Genomic DNA, 20,817 nt, shown 5'->3' with positions numbered 1-20,817 from the left:
GCCGCCGCTCCTCCTCGCCGCCCGCAGCCGCCGCCGGCGGGCCGCCCCGCTCCATGGCGACCCCCAGCCCCTGCATCGTGGTGAGTGCGGCCCCCGGCGCCGCCGCGGCCTCCCCCCCGCGGGGAAGCCTGCCCGCCGCCGCCGCGCCGCGCCGGGCCGGGGGCTGCCGGGCGCCTGAGGGGGTGCCTCCCGCCTTGCCGCCGCCGGCTGAGGGGAGGGGGGTCCCGCCTGCCCCCCAGGATCTGCCGATCTGAGAGGGAGCGGGGCGGGCGGGGGGGGTCCCTCAGCGGCGGGAGCCGCCGCCGCCACCCCGCGGAGTCACCTTGAGGGGAGCCCCGGCCTCCCGGCGCCGGGCCCGGGGCTCCCTCCCCTGCCCCCGGCCCAGGCGCCTTCCCTCCGCCGGAGCGGTGCGGGGCCGCCGCCGCCCCTCCCGCCGCCGGGCCGCGCGGGGTGGGTTCGCGGTCGCGGGTGGCGTCTCGGGAGGGTTTAAAGCCGGAGGACGGCGGGGAGAGCGGGAGTTGCCGCCTCCGAAATGAAGGTGAAACAACTTCCCTGCAGATAGGAACCGGCGCGGCACAACTTCCTATTCTGTTGCTTTTCGTAGCGTGCTGGGGAGGCACCGGTCGGGTAGCGAGAGCCGGCAGCGCGGTTAAGTCGCTTGAATGTGTAAGTTAGGCTGTGTTTCTGGAGGAAGAGCATTCGGGGGATGTTTTTCTGCATCCTTGCCGTATCTGCTAAGGCTCTTACATATTCATTTGTATTATTTTCTTTTTAAAGCCAGCGCCGGGTGCTCACGGAGCACATGTGGTGCCTTACGGCTGGGAGCTGTGCCGGCCGCAAGGTTGCGGCTGTAAATCCCTGCAGTCGGTAAAAAACCTGATAAAATCTGTAGGAAGGGCCCATTCCCTCCCAAATGCAGAAAGGAAGGTTTAGTAGACACGCTAGGTATAATGATGGGTCTGAACCACAGGAAAATACCATGTGTTTTGGGAGGGACCTGTCATTACTTAAAATAACAGCCCGCTCTGGATGGCAGGGGCTCGATGCCTGAGCCGGGTGCATGGGTAGCTCATATAGGGTCTGTTGTGGATAACAGGGTGAAACACTCATGAAATTCCCGGTGTGACATAGTCATTAGGGGATGCACAACAAAAAAACCCCCATGTAAACAGTTGGCTGGTCACAGGCCAGGTAAGTGCTTCCTTGGGCACAGAAATCAGACTGTGTCCTGCCAGGGCAACGGTGGCCAAAACAGATACTTAAAATGCCTGCCCTGGTGAATTGTCAGTAATAAGCTTCGGTTTTCCCGCTGAAATTCTGAACTTCATTTTACATGTAATAGCATTCAGCTGCATAACCAGAGAGTAAAGTAATTAAGAAACACATTGTCATTTTCAAGTTGCAGCAGGGTTAAGGTTCAGGGAAGGTTATTCTTGATGCTGTTGCGACAATATGCCCTAAACCTCAGCAGCACTTGATATAATTATATACGTGTGCTAATCCCTTGTCCTAATTAATATACACTTGTTAATATTGCAGGCCGTTTCATATGGGGAATCTGACCGTGCGGAGCAGGTTGCTGAAGCAGGGCTTTGCTTTCAGATTCTGAAAGATCTCGAACCTCCGCGGTTTGCAGATGGTGGTCTGAGAAGGCTTGCTTCACAGCAACATAACTTGGCCTGCTCATGTAGCTGTCTTGTCTTGTCCTGAAAACTGGCTCGTGTGTTTTGTTGTGATTTGGTGTTGTGGAGATTTGAAAGATGTCCATGTCAAAACCTCTGCTTGCTTAATTGCAAGTGCAGGTTTTGCATTACACTAGGTCAAAGGTGTTAAAAAGCTCCTTGATTTTTTTTTTTTTAATGGAATAAAGAGATTCATGGAGGTGTAGTAGCTTCATTTTCCCACTCTCCAATGTAGGAGAATGTTGTTAGGACTTAATTTCTTCCCCCCATTGTGTCGCACAACAGCTCGTCTGGTATTTCAAGCAATTCTTGTGAACTGTAGTTTCTGTTAGATTACACTTTACACTGTGTTCAGTGTGACTAATGTTTTTATAGACAGGGAAAGTAAGGTGATCCCGATAAGCGTAATGGGTTTGATAGTTTACTAATTAAAGCAAAGGATTTGCAGTTTCTCACCACAGACTTTCTATGAGGCTTTGTAGAAATCTCACCTTATTTCCTTTTCAGATTGGCGATGATGAACAAGGTTACGACCTGGACTTGTTCTGCATACCTAAACATTATGCGGATGATTTGGAAAAAGTCTATATTCCTCATGGGCTCATCATGGACAGGTTTGTTTGACTTCAGCCAGTACACTGCTCCAGCTGATTCCATGACGCTGGAATAAACAATCTTCCAGTGATACTTTTGCTGCCTGGTGACTGTCTAAATAGATTACATTTAATTAGAGACTAAGAAGTACAAGTGCTAATTAACTCTTTCTTGTTTGGCTCCTAAGAGTTTGTACATTTGCAGTTATACTGTTGTTTGGAAATTTGTCATAACTCTAAGTGAAATTCTGTGGTACGTAGCAACCTGTTACTTTCTTTCCAGTGTTTCTTTGATGTTTTACCTTCTTAAAAGCTAATTAGAAGACGTTATTTGTTGTGCCGGTTCAGTCTGCAAACAATTATAGTCTCCTGAATTTCCTTAGGATATTAATAAAAGTAAATTATTAATCACATCACCTTAGACTTTCTCATGTTCGTATGGTAGATAAGTAATATCCAACTTTCTCCTACTTTTTGGGAGAGACATTAGCCTCTGCAAATATCAATCTGTCACTTTTGTGGTTGCTGAAAGCTGTGATGTGCTGTGGAAGTTCTATCTCGTGTGATCAGAAACGGGTGCATAAGCCTACAAGGCATTTTTGTTACACTTTGTGTTTGATAGTTGCTAATTCCCTTTAAGAGAATGAACAACAAATTCAGTGAAGCAGTTGTTGGAGACACGCAGCCATTTAAGAGTGGTGCTGGGTGGATCTTCCCGGAGATCTTGTGAATAGGAATGCATCTAGATTTTGCGTGGCCCTGTTTGATTAGATGTAATAAACATTCCTATAAAATGTAAAAACTTTGCACTGGAAGTCCATATAGAGGAAAAAACTGTGCAAAGTACATGTCATTAAGTAATTGACGTAAAGTTTATAATGGTAGGCTTTCTCCGAGAAACCTGCTGTCAGCTGGCAGACAATGAATACATACCATGCTTTCTAAAATAAATTACAAGATAAATTTAGAAACAATGATTGCAGAAAAACGGTGCAGTGTTCTCTTGCTCTGCTTCGTTGGTATTGTATTTTGCAGTTAGGACAAATTTCTGGCATTCTGTCTTGGCAAATAAACATAAACTCTTTAGTTTACAATTTGAGTATTTTCTTGCTCCTCAGTGAGGGGTACTGCCTTTTTGGTTGTGTTAGCTTACGTTGCTCTTTGCATGGAAGCTGAACCTGTTTTTGGGAGGAGAAAACACACCTTCGTGTCGCATATCTGGCAGTGAAACAGCTTCAGGGTGTTAAGATTTACTTTGGCTGAGTATGACGTATGAAAACAAAGGCGTTTGGCAGCACTACTGTTAGATTAACCTTGAAAAGCAAAACTTTGTTGACCAATAACGTATAAAAGTGACTGTGAAGGGGTAGGCAAATATTGCTGAGCTAAATGTGTTTCCAAGTTTGATGCATGTGTTTGCTACTGTTAGCAGTACAAAATGCTGCTGCTATAGTAAGCAAATGAAATGTGTTATGACAGCTAACTCTTTCTTGGTTTTGTATAGGACGGAGAGACTGGCACGAGAAATTATGAAGGGCATGGGAGGACACCACATTGTAGCACTCTGTGTACTCAAGGGTGGCTATAAATTTTTTGCTGATTTATTAGACTACATCAAAGCACTGAACAGAAACAGTGACAAATCAATCCCCATGACTGTCGACTTCATTAGGTTGAAGAGTTATTGTGTAAGTATCTCTGCAGTGCTGTGCAATTTTTATATAAATTTGACTACAAATTATTAACAGAGGTGGTTTAAAATTGTTACTGCCAGAATGTGCTAACATTAAACAAATAATTAAGGGAATTAAGAGTCACAAGCTAATTTACTTTCTCTACCTTATTAAATAATCTGATTTCTTCTAGACCTTGATATCTCCGCAGCCCAGTAAAATCCTTACGCAGAGCAGGGAGATCCTTTCCATGTCCTTTACTTGTTAAACAATTTCCTCTCTGCCCACTACCCCACCTCTAAAGCTGTGGCTCTAGAATAATACACAGGGTTCTCCTGCAAGTATGGTTACAAAAATTTGATGTGGCTTAGATGTCATTCATTGGACAGGAAGACTTGAAAGCTGCAAAAACGGTTATACCCGAGTTCCCTATCTCATCTTTTGTTTGGCTCAACCAAGCAGTGAACAAAATTAGTTGTATTTAGCCTTGAGGAAATACTAGATTCATAAACCTAGATTTATGATTCGTGGCCACTGAATATCGCACTACCTTTTCAAGACTAGGTGTAGGTTGCCTTGGGTTTACGTTTTTGGAAGATAATTTATTTTCATTCTGAACACAAGGATTTAACTTTATATGGAAACTGAACATTCTGCCATGTGGGGCAACGTGTAAGTTTTATAGAAGGAGGCACGGGGTTACGTTGTGCAAGTCAAAGGAAGAAGCAGATGTATGTTTGTTAGTACTGTATGCGTCCTGGCTTACCGACAGCCTAGTCTCATGTTTTCAGGATGGTATTTATGATTTGTTCCATAAGACCGTCTGTAGCGTGGAAATAATGACATTTTTTGGTTTCAGTTTAGAGTGTTTGAATAAATTGTTTCGTAAGGTTGTGCTGTTAGTTCTGTCTCAGCAATTCAAGTCAGCAGTACAGGCTGCTTGTCACAGTTGTAGACGAGTGCCTATTCCAGTAGAAAAAAATAGAGACTACTAAATTGGAAACTCAACCTCATCCTTCATTTCATTAAACTGTGAAACCAGAGATGGAGTTATTTGCAGACTTAGTTTGGACTGTCGAAGAACTTCATAAATTCATGATTGCTGTTGAGTGATCTGTTAACATTTCAGGGCGAAGCCCAGAACTGTGTGTCCATTTGCAGGATGAGCAGCCCTGGCTGCCTGAAGCATACACACGGCCGGCCGGCCAGGGGTTACCTGGAAACCGCGTTCACGTTTGCTGAACGTGAGGCAGTAATTTAGCTATGCTCTTTAACGAGTAGGCAAGGCTGGGCAGAAAGGTTCATGCCAGCCTTTGGTTGTGTCTCACAAGGCGCTCTCTGTGTTTGTGCACCGTATTGAAATCAGTGGGCGAGAGCTGCTTGACACCCTTTCCTTCTGCTCCCCGCAAAAGATTCAGGGTCCTGCTGCTGGTCCGCTTAACCGCTAAGCCACCACGTGCCCATGTATTTTGCCTGTAAAAGTCACAACAGAAAGCTGAATGTCCCCATTACAGGATAATATGTTAAAGAATAGGAAATGACGACTCCCACCCTTTTTTGGTGAGGAAATTGTATATCTTCTGCTTTCTTCAAGGAACACTTCCAATGACTGACTTGGCTTGTTTAAAAGCCAATATAGAAACTACACCCTTTCCCTCTCTCCACTTTCTGACTAACTTGGAAAAAACTATTGGAGAAATGGTTTGAAACACCTGAAAAAAACTCTCCGTTAAAAAGCAAGGCTGCCTTATTATATGCATGTTTTCGTTGCTCATATTGGTGTGTTAGGCATGCTTTGGTTCATTTCTTTACTATAGCTGCGTTTGTTTATTACTCCCCAGAACTACAGTGCCTTGATATTAAAAGGGGAGTGAGCAGCAAAATAAGTTTAATGGAAATTAAAAGCCTGTTTTTGTAGAAAAAACGAGTAGATGAAAGAAAAGCGGAGAAATTTAGATAGAAAGCTGTCAAAGCAGAATGTTTTGCTTGAGGTGTTGGCTTCAGGGGTTTTGGTTTTGTCAGCCAATTCTATAAAAGAATGTTTTCTTGTTCTAGATGAGTGAGGAGCTCCTGTTACCTGATGCCTCCACTACAGTATTTACGAGCATTTAATTTCTGTGGACTCACTTAGGTGGTTATTAATATCCAGACTTACGTCCTTCAGATTGCCTAACTTGATAGACTGGATAAGATTGTCCTAACGTGAACATGTATGTAACAGACTGACTAGGTCTTCCGTCATTAATGCTAAATCTGCTAAATTCCGTCAGAATGCTAAATCTGCTCTCTAGTTTTTATCTGTGCTTTATTAGATGGAGGGATCTGTGTTTACTGATGTGAAAACCATCACAAACTGTAATGGACAGTTGAAAGTGGAGCTAGCTCTCTTGTCGCTGTCTTTGGATGCAACTACTAGATCATGCTGCCTGCCTTCACAGACTAGATAAAAAGATGTTAAAAATACCCTGGTCGCATAAACAAAGCAGCTGAACTTGTGTAATGGTTCTGAAATTGATGTAATTGAGGTTCTATTCTTGTTTCAAACTGATCATTTAATATTTACAAGCATATGGGTTTTTTTTGTGTTGCAATGCGAAGTTCTTACTGTTCTGCACCCAAAAATAATTCTCTAAGAATACTGACATGATCAAGCTGTGATTAAACTTTGCTTGTAACTCCAGCTTTCTGAGTCCTTACAGATGAATTTTAATGATCTGGCAAGCTGTTAAGAAATGGAAGGATAGTGTTTGTGAACAGACCCAGATCTCAGTATTCTTGACAAACAGTTTGTTTTGTTTGTGCTACAAGAGGAATGGCTTTTCACCAGTCTCCTGCATTTAAACTTGGAAATGAGCAAATGTTGCTTATGTAGTCATGGAGGGCAGCCAAAAGAGAATGGATGTCACTTGGAAAAATAGGGATTTTCAGTGGAGTACATGGTAAACTCTGGTTAGGCTGGTCACGGCAGTATTCTGAAAGATCTGTGTTAACCAAGCCTTATAGCAAATACTGTAAGGAACTTAAAATGTCGTTTTAAAAGGTGATCTTGGAGTCACTTGAGTCAGAAGTTATGATCTTAGTAAAGCATTATTGTTTTCCAGCAGTGACAACAGGGAGGCAGTGAAAACAGTTCTAAACAGTAAAACTCTCATGTGTTAAACCACAAAGCGTTAAAGTCTTACCAGTACTGAAATCAGAAATAATGCTCCTGAAGATAATTAAAACATTGATTAATTATTAAACAAAGTTCTTTCCAATGGAAATCTGGTTACAACCAGTGTCGGAAATTCTTTAACTGTTTTTTATCCTTTAATTGCTCAGGAACTCAGTACCTGCATAGGCATGCAGGTTTATATGCCAATGAAGGTTTATGTTTTGCATTAAAAAGCGTAGCAATTTGTATGCTTTTTGGTGGAAAGGAGCAGGAAAGTTTCTGTCGGTTAGATTGGTTTTTTGTCCTCTGCTGATCATTGTACTTTTAATATGCGTAATCCAAAGGTTTACAGTAACCTACAGTTTTGTGGTGTTCTTGTTTGAGTATAGCGTGTTGCTTTGTAGCCAAACAGATCATCAGGAACCTGATCTTATGCACATACCGAGGAGTACGAGTCTGTCATCTATGCACATGATTTTAATGGAACAAATACCTGTAACGTCTTTCTCCATCATTGTTTTATAAGGACTGATGGTTTTTTCACATCCTTCCATGGAAGGCGGATGCAATCCCTGTTAGTGTAGGAATAGATAAGAGAGAATCCTGTAACATAAACAACAAAAAGCTTAAAGAAGCTGCCATTTGAGATAATTTTAAGATAGGGCGAACACAGGAGATATCCTTTAGCTTTATGAATACAGTGCTTAACTGAATCACACTGTCGTGGTTGACCTAGCCAGCATCTCAGACGTTCAGTAGCAGTGTGTATATCTACTGGGTCAAGCAGCAATCATTTTGGACATCTTTGTTTTTGGACTTTTTCAACACAGTGACATCGATGTTGTTCAGTTTAGTTATTGTTTGCACTGTTCCAAAAGCACTGAAACAGGTAACTATTTATCAAGAATGAATGTTCCTTATAGTAATGCAACATGGCACTACAGTGTAGTTTCAGAGTGGTATAACTCAAACTAATGTTTTCTTTAAAGCACATGGGGTAAAACTGAAAAGATACTTTTTCTAATAATTTATTTTGGGTTTTTTTGTATTGTGTCATAGGAATTTTAAAAGGAAAGTAGTCATCATCTGCTTTTACATGCCTAGAGCTGTCAGCATTTCTTTATCCCAGACCGTTGACACCACTGTCCAAAGGAATTTAATACATTTTCTCTTTACTATCATCCCAGCGTTACTTATTGTGTACTTGGTGTGTGCCTCTCTAAAGCATTTGTTTCCCCTTTTTTGTGATAACATTTTTAGTTTTTGCCTGCAATTCATAGAGCACAAATATCTGTCGTCACGCGGCTGTAAAAACAGGAAGCTGTACGTGGCTGTCGCTGTGCTCCCTCGTGGTCCCCCCTCCGTTGCATCTGTCGTTTCTGGGTTTGGGGAAGGAACTGCTCTGTCGCTGCCTGTCTGCGTAGTTGTGCAGCACGCCTGGGCTTCAGGGTGCAGCAGCAAAATATTACCATTTTTCTAAAAGGAAGATATGTAGTAAGGAGCTACGAGAACAAAGTTTGATAAGCGATATTAACCTTCGACTGAAATGATTACGTTGTAGGATAATGTCATCATCTGTAAGTAGTACAATAATAAGCATATCTCAATCAATCTGAACTGTGAGACACTGTCAAGGTTTAAAGTCAGTTGAATGACTTAAAATAAACTGCAAAGATCTGTGAAGCACTCCTAGCAGCTGTTTCTAAATTTCTTCTGTAACAGTTCATTTACGTTTGTATCAGAGTTTAGTTTTACTGAAGCAAAATGCTCTGTAGTGATGCTGTACCTGTGTTGCTGTTCAATTACTAGAAGAAGTAATTTGATCGTTACTAATATTTGTTGTAAACTAGGCAAACAGAAGCTTTTCTGGCTATTTTTGTAGCTTATATTTCTAAATATTGATCTGTGCCTTGTTTGCTTGCTATTCTTGCTGTTGTTACGATTGCTTATTCTCATTCAAAGAGTAAGGCTTTCTAAAGCATTAAAGTTTAAAATGTAAATTACCAGCTATATAGCAGCATGCAGCTTGGAAACTGAAGTGCTCTTTGTCTTATTTCCATCTCTGTAGGGAATGCGTGGCAAATCATATCTTTTTTAGATACATATGTGTATGTCATGGTCACAAATGAGAGATGGTGCCTGTGTTTATGCAGATCTCTTGTCAAACAGTCTTTCATCTGAAATACCTTCTTTGAATTTGATCACTTTTAATTTCTTAGTTAATAGAGAGACGCTGTTGGTGCTGTGTTTCTGAAAGCATTAACATTCACTGTTATGTACTATGCAGTTTTGGTATTTACTGGAAGAAAAATTACTTTAATTCTGGTAATGCTAATGCTCACCTTCCTCTTTCTTATCAGAATGATCAGTCAACTGGAGATATAAAAGTCATTGGTGGGGATGACCTCTCAACTTTGACTGGAAAGGTATGGCTCTTTGTATGTTTAAAAACAAACAAACAAACAAAACCACTAAAGAACCCATGTACCTGCATGGTTTTAAGGCTGCTCTTCTAGTGTGTGAAGACTATAGAGTTTTAAAAAAATGAAAACAGAAGAGTTTCGTGTAAATATTCACCACTGTGTACTAGGAGAGTGGATAAGCCCCACCAAAGCCATCAGTTTAGCCTGAACTTAACAAAAAAAAACCCCAACTATTCACTGTCTTCAGTGTCAGCAAGTTTTAGGACATTTGCTTTCCTGCAGTGCCTGAGAAGAATAATCTTGTGTGGGTTATTGTCTACAAACCGCCTTTAAAAGAGAGCGGCATTATTTATGTGCTGTATAGGCGTTTCACTGAAGTAGTGATGGGAATTCGTACTGTCAAGATGTGTACCGTGCAGCCCAGGTTAGGAACTGAGGTTCCCGTTACAGGCAGCAAAGGGGGAAGGAAATGGGAGAATGTGAACTGGGAATCTGCTTTTCTCCAGTGACTCTGTGGAGATCGTTGAGCCAGATGTCTGGGGTTAAAGCATCAGTGCCTCCTGCTCTGTCAGAACACGTTACTTTCCCCTTCTCCTTACACGTGTGATCTTTCAGGCATGTATGTCACAGGTCGATATAAAGGATGTAGGTATGACAGAATTGTACCTATCTCTGTAGTATGACACACTTTGCATTACAAGAATACGAATTGTGTAGACTCTGTTGCGATCTCTTTTGCATATATCTAGAATTCTTAAAGTCTAAGTTATTTAAAGACCAATTTGTACTCAGCATGAGACGTTGAGGAGAATCTCATTGCAAGCTAATTGTTATTAGAGCATCAGAAATGTTAACTACATAGAATTTGCTGTTACATGTGTAAACATACATAAATCGTGGTACAAATATTGAACTGCAATGAAAATTAATAAGTTACAGAGATTAATATAGATATAAGAAATGGCATGTTCTCTAGATATTAATTGATTTTTCTTTTTTTTTCTTTTTCTTCCCACCAGAATGTTTTGATTGTAGAAGTAAGTAGTATGTTTTGCTTCGAAGTTCTAATGTATGACTGGTAAAAGAGTTCTTATAGAAGTTGTTCTTAAGGCAGAAAACCTGCAGTTTCTGGTTTCAAGTCTTCCAGCTTCTGATTCCAGGCCTGAATTTTGCAAGTGGTCTCTGAATTTGAAATTATCTGTGTTTTCAATTCTCAAATTGCATTCAACTGCCAAATTTAACATGGAAAATATCCATGTAAAATTGTTTGCATTTACTTTTAGTTTTCTGGGATTCTGTCAATTCTTTTTTAACATTTTATTTTATTTTTAAATTTTAAAAAGTAGCCTGAGCAAAGTGATATTAAGCATATTATTGTTCTGCGTTTATAACAGCAAGCTAGGAAATTAAACTGCAGGAGTAGAAAGAGGTTCCTAGAAGGAATATCCTAAAATATGTGAAAACTGGACCTAAGCCCAATGTCCCTGTGTATACTTTGTTTAGAGAATAGTGACATAGGGGATGCTAATTCCTAATTAGCATTTAGCAACTGCTAAATTCCCATTCCCCTGCCTTGTCAGAGTTCTTTGGATGATACCAGGTACAGTGCACCTCAGTTTGATTTCCTGGTAGCTACTGTTGCTTAATTCTTGCTTTCATACCTCTTTCCAGATGGACAGTGTCGCTTATGTTCAGTAAGTACGTCTTTGACGAAGGGCGTTCTTGAGTAAGATTGCCAGTTTCAGGGTAGGGAAGCAGCAGCAGTAGACAGGAAAAATGGACGTGCAATGTAACAATGTCTTAAGGCTTCAGATAATGGAAATGGCTTGTTTGTAAGCAAATAAACAGCTATGGCAACTGATTCAGCAGCCAAAGGGAAGGATGTTTCCTCTCATAAAATGTGTTTTTTATATATGGTTGGTTTTGTTTTTTTTTTTTTAATTTGAGAAGGTTATATTATTCCACAGGAAGCACATTCAGTTCCAAAACTCCTGCCAAAATAGTATTTATACAGCAATCATCTGTGTGACCAGAGGTGTCCTTTGAAATATATTTTGCTTCCGATAGGCAGATGCATTTAATTCTGTATCTGCTCCATTTCAGATGAATGTATGTCTTTTAAAGTCCCAGACAGCTAACTAGGTTAGTTTCTCATTTGTTCAGTGAATCATCTATCCAGTGACTTGTCTTATACACTGTCAAATATGAACCCTTTTACCAATCACGGTTTTAACTGTCGAACAATAAAAATGCACATTTATTGTAGGTTTAATATCACGTGCACCAGAGCACTAGGCTTTTCTATACAGCATCCCTTTAATGTGCAAAAAAATCTGAACAAAATGGAGATTCACCTCCAGTAAACAGATAATCACACAATACAAAATAAGTAATAGGTTCTGCTTTTATTTTAGAATATGGAAGTGGCTAATTCTGTTTTTTTGCCAACTTTTATTTTTGTCTATATATCTGTATGTCTTTAACTTTTCTTGAGTTTATAACCATGATCAAAAGCATTAAGTGTTAAAGATGGTATAGCCAGTAAGTGCTCTGTTGAGTTTTTTGTTTGATTTTTATTTTAATTGGGAGTCATGGGAAAATAAGCTGAAAACAGGACACTGCTGCTTCTGTGTTACTTGCCTCCTTCACTTCAAATAGATGTGACTCAGGCGAGGGTAAGGACTGTCCCTGTGAAGATCGTGTGATTATTTCAGTCCAAATGAGGAGTCCATTTCTGATGCTTCAGTTGTGAGCCATATATTCTTTTTTCTGCTGATATATGCAGTGGATGGGATTAAAATGGTGTGTCAAAATTCATTTTAGTGTGTTTGAATATAGGCTTTAGAACTGCACCCAGATATTCCCAGTGCAATTTCTTCGGCTGTTTTTTGGATCTGTAATGTAAATTACACTCCTTTTTCTTTCATTGCAATAATGGGTTGCTCTGTCTATTTTCCCGTCTTACTTTTCTTTCTGTTGTATACATCTGTCTCTGTAACTGAGCTCAATGGCAAGACTAATGTTACTCTTACCATATTCGAATTAAACATTGTTTGTCTAACAGCTGCAAGGAGCACAAGCCATAAAATCTTCAAAAGGAGCCAAGAAGGTCATAGTTCAGTAACTGCTTTCAAAGTCATAGTTACCCACAACAATTAAGAACTATTGTTAATGTGATCACTTTACTGAGCATAGTTGTGTAAGCACAACATGGTGTTACGTGTCACCTATATTTGATTATGAACAGTATTTTGATATATTTTCATGCTATTGTGGATGAGCAATTGCTGTGGTAGAAACTTGAAAATGCTGACGTTTAATATTCTTTCTTACTTGAGATTTTTATTTTCAGGATATAATTGATACTGGTAAAACAATGAAAACGTTGCTGTCTCTACTTAAGCAGTACAATCCAAAGATGGTGAAAGTAGCCAGGTAAATTTTTAATGATGTATATTTGTGCTGTATTTCACCTTAAGAAGGACACACAGTGGGGTTTTTTGTTTTGTTTTGTTTTGTTTTTTAAAAAAAAAAGTATAGAATACATTTCCATGGAAGAGAAATGGGAGGGAACATTTCTGCAGAAGTCATAGGAGTCATATGTGATGCAATCTGTTGGAGTTCAGTACTTGTTTAAACTCCAAAAGCACTTTTGCTTGTTATGAGAACATACGTTGGTTAAGGCTGGTGGAAGCACTGTGCTTTCCAGTCTTATTGCTAGAAGAATTTCAGTGCTTCAGAAGGGGATGGCTTGTGCACACCTGGTACGTGTCTTGCCTTATCATATTACGGTAAGGTTTGTGGGGTTTTACCACTGAAGTCCAAGTTAGGTTTAGAAGTACATGGAAGAATTTAAATCTTTTGGTCTTAAAAAAAAATACCCTCTCAAGTTGGTAGAGGTATTTTCAACAAAATTTTAGTTCATAAATGTAGACTTTTACTAGAGATGGGGATAAAAAAAAATCGGTGGTTGTCACTTATGTATATGTAGTATCTATCCAAACATGTTTGTTCCTGCTTGCGCTATCTGCAACTTCAGCATACTGCAGTGGTGTACCTGTGCGATGGAGACGGTTTTTTAGTTTGCCTTCTTTAATTGTAGAATTAAATTAGTTTGCACACTAACATTATTGTTTGTGTAGTATGCATAGCGCAGCTGAGCTTTAGAGGTCATTCTGTGAGAGTCACCCAGCCATATGCTCTTCCAGGCTTTTCTACTTAGTTACATCTTCAATCGATCAGTTTCAAAACATTTTGTAATTAAATAACTTAAAATTAACAAGAAATGTTGAGGATAATATTATATTACTAACCAATATCAACATTCTTCCTACTTCTTTTTAAATTGCATCTTTTACGCTGCTATGTTGTGGTTGTGTATTTTATAATAAAAGCACAGTGATTGCTGGGGATTAGAGATAAAGCGGAGCTGTGTGTAATATCTAATCAGTTGTGTTGCCATAACAATGTCAAAGCAGTTGTTAGATGTATGAGAACAGCTCTTCTTGCTGCTAATCTGGAGGTGACCTCACCTGAAGGTGAGGTTGTTGAGGATTTTTCCCTGGCCGGATTAAATGTGCCAAATTTTAAATATTTGTCACTGAATAGTGCCCTAACACTGCAGTGTACATCATGGATATAACACAGTACGAGCAAAGTCCAGTTTCCTGTTGTTTAAACCTGTTGCAGTAATTTGGGTCTGCCAAAGACCTGAGCAGGTAAACATGATTAGTCTTAAGTGTAATGATCTTAGTTACTTCACTTGCCTCTCTTCTTTTTTTTTTTTTTTTTTTTTTTTCCTTAATTTTGTTTCTCTCTGACAATTAAGCAGTTGTAGCAGGGAGATGTGAATGCTAACATGATTTTGGGGCTTCTTTGATCAAATCCTACACCAATTCTCAAAAATGAGGTCTCATAACTACAAGTTTCAGTAACAATCTACAATTGAAACTGTGCCTCTGACAAACGAAGCCCTACCTTCAGGGGTGATCCAGGAGGGAAGGAGGTCCGTGCTTAATGCACAGAGTTATGCTGACCTCTGTCTTTACATTCAGCCATCGACCACCTTTTCTTTTCCTCCCAAAGTCTCTGTATGGCAAAGACAGACAAATGTCAGGCCTCTGGGGTTGTCTTCTAAGAGGTAGAAGTGCTCAATGGAATAATGAGTGAACCAAACTAGCAAGGCATTTCTCTCTACTACAATACCTCCAACTCTGTATCTCCATGCTTTTTATACCTGACCATTAATTCTGGAAAAGTGGAGCTGGTTTGTATCACCTGATCATCAGAACTAATTACATTTTCTTCATGGGGGTAAGTAGTACTGCCAGTGAAAAACAGTTGAGGACATGTTACACAAGCGCAATTGAGGTTGCATTTAAGCAGGTGAACTTTTGCTTTGTAATACTAATGCTTTTGAAAAGAGGTCAGTTGGTCTGGCCAGCTCCCAAGTTGTCACCTCTTTACCTATAAGCTAAATTGCACCTGAAGTTCCTAACACACGTAAAACCCCATTAAGTCACTTTTCACAGTGAAAATCCATCCAGATCAGTATCTCCTAGCCTCTTTCTTGCAGACCTGTTAGCTATCCTTTAGCCTGTGAACCAGTCATGATTCTAGGAAGTTTTGATTTGTCATTACGATCAGCTGCACCTGCAAAGAAAATAATAGTTTAAAATATGTGTAGTTATGCTTTCTGCTATGCACATTTAGGCCAAATTCAGCTTGTCTGTCATCAAAACAGTCTCATATATTTGTACCCGGTGCTTTTCCATGTTTCAGTTTTATGTTGGTTTTATTTGACAGTTTGTTGGTAAAAAGAACTCCTCGAAGTGTGGGATATCGGCCAGACTGTAAGTGACTTTTTGACAACCGTTCTTAACTTTTAAAAGTATGTCAATGTATTGTGTACCATTTGGTCAAAGTCCGAAGATGTTCCAATAAGTTTTCACTAATGATTCTTGATAGATTTTGCTCTTATTTAGGGAATTTAAGTATTTGGAATGTATTTTGACAGAGTTAATCTGGTTTTGGTCTGATCCTTTTTTTTTTTTTTCCTTAACTTTTTGTAGCACTTTACTGTATGAAAAGCAAACTTTGATGTTTTGGTCCAGGTTACACCCTTTTCACATGCAAATTCTCCCAGCTTGCGTGTAGCCAAATGCTTTGATCAGCAGAATCTGCTGGATTCACCTTTGACACTTTCGGGAGTGATTCGGGTGTCTGAACCTGGCCCCCTCATGCCATTTGGATGTCCCCAGCAGCGGAGGAGGACCACACGGGGTAGCAGGTCTGATAAAAGTTTACAGTGATAAGATGCCTAAATTGGCACAAAACCGGTTATGTCTAGGCATCTGAATTCCTCCCTTCTTGTCTTCTCCTGTCTGTCCCAAGAGCATAAAGAAAGGAATAGCATCCAGAGCAGACAGTGGTACCAGAGTGGCGGCTGCTCCTGCCTTGGGAAGGGCTATGTGTTTTAACCCTGTTCCAGAGGCTAAATTCCTGTTAATCCGGACCACGTACTTTCACTATGGAAGTGGAGTGAATTTAGCAGCAGAATCACGTCCTCTTACTCCTCCTTTCCAAGGCTGTACAGTATTGTAGAACTGAAATTTTTCAATGCCTTAAAAGCTTAATTGAGGTGTTCCGCTCAGTCAAGGATGCCCCTCATTCCTGAGATCTTATTATCGGCTTAGCTGGGTTAATGGTCTGCCTTTTGAGCATCTTGCAGCAGATGACTTGTTTTGCCATCTGTCCACAGAGACAACCTGTTTGGTGCAGGACGCGTGAGCTCTGAAAGAGACAACAAGGCAGTAATGGCTAGGCCTCCGTTTTATCCCTCTATTATGGGGCCAAGTAGATGCTAAACATCGCCTTAATTTTTCCAAAAATGCACGCAGCCTTTCCTTTGAATTATATGATTTTTCTCCCTGTTTTCCTTACGGGGCCTCATTGTAGCCAGGGAGAGAAAAACAGCACAGCTTTCCTGTGCTCAGGAGTCTTTCTTTTTAGCATGAGGGGGGAAAGCCATTTGGAAATTTTATATTACTTTATATTTTATATTACTTTATATTTTATATAATTTTATATTTTTAGTTGTTTTATAGTGTGTGTGGACAGGTTGGAGTGATACTGCTTGACCACCCGCAGCCTGTCCTGCTAGAGCTGTTTAGACAATCTGTGGAAAGGCTGATATGCTCTTTTTAGGCAGCTTCTCTGGGAGAAGAAAAAAGCAATACAACTCAACAAAACCCCCCACCTGCTTCTGAAACCTGCAAGTGATTCCATAAAGAGCAGGGTGCCCTTGGCTCTGCACTGTTCTCTGTACCAAGAGATCAGGATCTCAGATGTGCTTTAGCAGAGCTGTCCTGCAGTCACAGTGTATGCCTACGTATCGGGCATGGCCTGTGAGTCGCAAGAGTGGAGTTCGTCTGGGCAGTTACTCAAAGGCGAAGGACTGGTTTCCCTGCAAGAACTGTGGTTCCGATAGTCACATTTTTCTGTGCTCGCTCTCCCAGCCCTTCGCGGAGAGTCTTATTGGCCTTGCACACCCGTAGTTTTGAAGGAGCTGACGACTGGACCTGCCTGCTCGTTGTGCCTTTGGGTACCCTTCCTGCAGCCCTACCCGAGGCGCAGGTCCAGCTCCCAGGTGCTGCCTTTTGAATGACACGGTGAGGCTGACTTGTGCTGTGCTCGCCAGTCCCGCTCCTTCTGCGCTGGCCTGTCAAGCACGCAGGAAGTGCTGGGAAGTATCGGCTCTTTTTCTATATATTTACAAAGTTGCAGGAAATTTTCAGGGAATTTTACGTTCTGATAATAATACCCCATCTGTACATTTAAGTGCTTCCATTCATTTATTGCAGACTGCATGCTAGCATCATGCTGCTGCGTGGAAACCAGTAAATACATCTATTTAATTTTGCATCAGTTGATGACATAAATCCACAAAGTAAGTTAAAATTTTAAAATAGCTTGAATATTAATCTGAGGATACTTGAGTGGAAGAAATAAAGTGAGGTAGGATGCATACATATCTGTAAAATTCCAGATTGTCTCTGTAAAAAGGTCTAGTGAACTCTAGGAAGTTCTTTTCTAACGTACTGGTGACTTATGGTCTTTTTCAGTTGTTGGATTTGAAGTGCCAGACAAATTTGTTGTGGGATACGCCCTAGATTACAATGAATACTTTAGAGATTTGAACGTAAGTAATTTCTCCCGTATGTTTTTGTCCATTTAAAACTAGGGAGGAGGAAGGAAGGGAAGTCTCCTCACATTGCTCTCCCTCCTCTGTAAATCATGCCTCGCGTGCAAATCTGTTCTGCTGGTGATGCAACGATGAGAGCAAACCCTAGAGCAGCAGGACAGCATTTTGGAGCTCTTACGAAACTAAAACTTATTTTGCTACATGCAGAGCGGAGGCTACACATCTCCTGTCAACTTTGAAATAATATGAAGTTTGTGTGAAGTTTCTTATTTTACCAGATGTCTACAACAAATAAATGTGTTTGCTTAGTCATATAAGAATTAGAGAAGAGAGACCTTGGAAGTTAAAAGGGGTTCACTTTATTCTAAGTCATCACTTCTTCATCTGGGTCTCACCAACCTTGTATCAGACACTGGGTGGGATAATTAAAGGGAGGAGAAAGAAGGCGATGTTGAGATTTTTAGAGGGGGAAAAAAAAAAAAAGGCTTAATTTGTTCTGCATAAACAGTATCACAAGATTCTTTTGTACTGAAACGTGTATAGCATGCTTGTATTTTTTGCATAAATGTGTTATTGAATACATATGTAAAACATTGGTCTCTTACGTTACTTCTGTAACAGGAGCTTTTTATTTTATTTTGTTTCAGCATATCTGTGTGATCAGCGAGACGGGGAAGCAGAAGTACAAAGCATGACAGCACAGTTCAAGTGCTATGACAACAGAGCTTTGAAATGTTTTGTTTACCGAGTCCTATCTTTCACAGGCTTCAACTCTGGTACACCAGCTAAAATTGTAGAATGCCCCAGCCCCATTGTCATATGCTTACTATAATTTATTGCATGTACAATATAAGATCTCGTCTTGTTCATTTATATTTTAGAAACGTAAACAACTAGTGCAATTCTGCACTCCTTATTTTGATTTGCACTATGACTCTACCGACTATTGCTGCCCCTGGTTGGGTTGTGCTGTTTGTGAGCTCCAGAGGCTAACTCTTGCAGTGGTAAATTGCTTAAACCTCATCAACCCAGAACTGAAATAGTTCAAGTACTGTAAATGTAAAACATTTTATGATAGGGAAGTCTATTAGTAATATTTTTAAAATCTGTAATTTAAGTTTTATATTTTAATGCACAAATGTGTTTGTGATTAATGGATAGTTGCACCTTTGGGTGTTATAAAGCATGAGGAGCAGCCAGTTACAGTATCTGTAATCTCCAAGGAGCTCATTCAGATCTCCTGGAGTTGCCTTATTGCTGTAAAGGAAGTCTGGGTGAAAAATGTCTTTTTTTGTTTGTTTGTTTTTTTAAAGGAGATGGAATGACAAAACAGAATGTTTAAGATTTAGTTTTAGTTGAGCTGCCTGTTTCTGTTAGATTTTTTTTTTTTCTTTAAAAATAACCATCAGCCAGTGGAATTGCCTTTTAAATTTAAACCATTTTAATATATTTCTGAAAAAAGTATTGTAATGTTTACTTTATAAGATCTACAAAACAAAGTACTCTAAATAAAGGCTGTCTCTTTAAAATAAGCCCCATAAATCTATGCCGCTCATTCCGTATATTAAAGTGCTCTTGAAATTTCCTTCTCAGTAATATTTTTCATAAGTGTTTCTGACAGTGAAGGCAGACTCCCCATTTGTTATCTTTGTAGAGCTTTTGGTTAACATTATCCTATCTACGAGAGAGATGATGAAGTGCTGAAGGAAAATATTAAAACACTTGCATATTCTATAACCAAACTCGATTTCAGAGAAAAAAGTTTAAGCACTGTCCTTTGTTCTGTTTTGGCAAAAATGAAGAGTGGAGATTATATGTTCATTAAACATTTACACGTGGAAAAAAAACCAAAACACAACCATTTTGTAAGTAATTCTTTGGGTTTGTTTCTTTAACAACTCTGTTCGTGTCAAGTTTAATTCTAACGACGGCAGCCCATCTCACACCTCGCCCTTGGGCCCTGCTTTTTGGGCCCTTAGCTTACGTGGCTCTTGGGCTTCTGCGCATGGATTCTTCCACCGTGTGCTTGGACTTAGCACTGTTCGGTGCTTAATACATAAGGAAGTTTTTGCCAGCCTGTTTTGACAGATTTGTCTGTGGTTTTGAAGTTTGGGTCATGTTTCTGTACTTCTCCAAGTACTGCGCATCGTTGTCCCTCCATGGCGTGCTCGGTTACAACGGTAGTAGTTAGTAGCAGACCTAAAATATGAATAACTTACACGATGTAATTTAGATCAAATGACCACAATGTCCAGATCTATTTGTAAATCAAAATTCTCATTAACAAATATTAGAACACTGATCGCGATTATACTATACTTTTGCAGTGTTATAGTTAATGTTCCAAAGAGCTTTTTTTCCTAAATGCACTGCAAAGACTGATTGTATTTCTCCATGTCCTAAATAACGGTTGCGTATATGCCTTTTCAAGAACCCGTGCTGTCCCTGGGACAACTTGTTGCAATGATGCATCTCCAAGAAGAGGAAACACAAAAGCAGCATGCAAAAATACAGACCCACCTGAGAATTGCTATATCCATTGATGTTTTCACTAGTTCTGGTTGAACTTAAGGTATAATCTTAAAAAGTAGTGTTTTCTTTAACCTTCTTAATAGTTCCTGCTTCACAATGTGTTTTAAAATAAATGAATGGCATCTGGAGATGACACTAGAGAGGGGGCTTAAAAGTACCTATTCACACATGAAAACAATGAGAATTGATGATGTTTGAGAAAAGTCCTAAAAGATAAGGACTAAACCCTCAAACTAGTTGGTCCTGAAATGTTTTCCTGTCTCGGTTAAGGCAGTTACTCAAATGCTGTGATTTGGGAAAGGGAGGAGAGGTTGAGTTAGTCATAACAAGGGCTTTATCCTCCAAACCGTGGCTGGAGCGGGGCAGTGACTGCTCTGTCGGGGTGGGAGCTGCAGCTGCGCGGCCGTGTGCGTGTGGTGTAGTCGCAGAAGAGCTTTGGGAAGATGCTCTCGAGCTACGCTGACCCCAGGAGCGATGCTGCAGGATCCCAGGTCTGCCTTCCAACAACCCCCCCCCCCCGTCTCCGATGGAAAAGGTCGGTATTCAAAAAAAATCTT

General features: G+C 40.2%; 1 protein-coding gene across 1 annotated transcript; it reads left to right on the top strand.

Moving 5' to 3' along the window:
* On the top strand, positions 1-19,555 carry HPRT1 (hypoxanthine phosphoribosyltransferase 1). Its single transcript, XM_082322933.1, has 9 exons — positions 1-80; positions 2,190-2,296; positions 3,780-3,963; positions 9,463-9,528; positions 10,545-10,562; positions 12,878-12,960; positions 15,331-15,377; positions 17,649-17,725; positions 18,376-19,555. Exons 1-9 carry the CDS (start codon positions 54-56, stop codon positions 18,421-18,423), a joined length of 657 nt encoding a protein of 218 aa, XP_082179059.1. The 5' UTR covers positions 1-53; the 3' UTR covers positions 18,424-19,555.
* The last annotated feature ends 1,262 nt before the right edge of the window (positions 19,556-20,817 follow it).

Source organism: Platalea leucorodia (assembly GCF_965183815.1).
Source record: "Platalea leucorodia genome assembly, chromosome: 10".
NCBI classification, from domain to species: domain Eukaryota; kingdom Metazoa; phylum Chordata; class Aves; order Pelecaniformes; family Threskiornithidae; genus Platalea; species Platalea leucorodia.
Note: the sequence above shows the minus strand (reverse complement) of the source record. Positions and strands in the feature narration are given on the sequence as shown.

Coding starts and splice junctions, on each gene's coding strand:
- HPRT1 (XM_082322933.1), top strand. CDS start 54: ATGGCGACCCCCAGCCCCTGCATCGTG. Junction 2,297..3,779: donor CATGGGCTCATCATGGACAG/GTTTGTTTGACT, acceptor GGTTTTGTATAG/GACGGAGAGACTGGCACGAG. Junction 15,378..17,648: donor TGTGGGATATCGGCCAGACT/GTAAGTGACTTT, acceptor GGTCTTTTTCAG/TTGTTGGATTTGAAGTGCCA.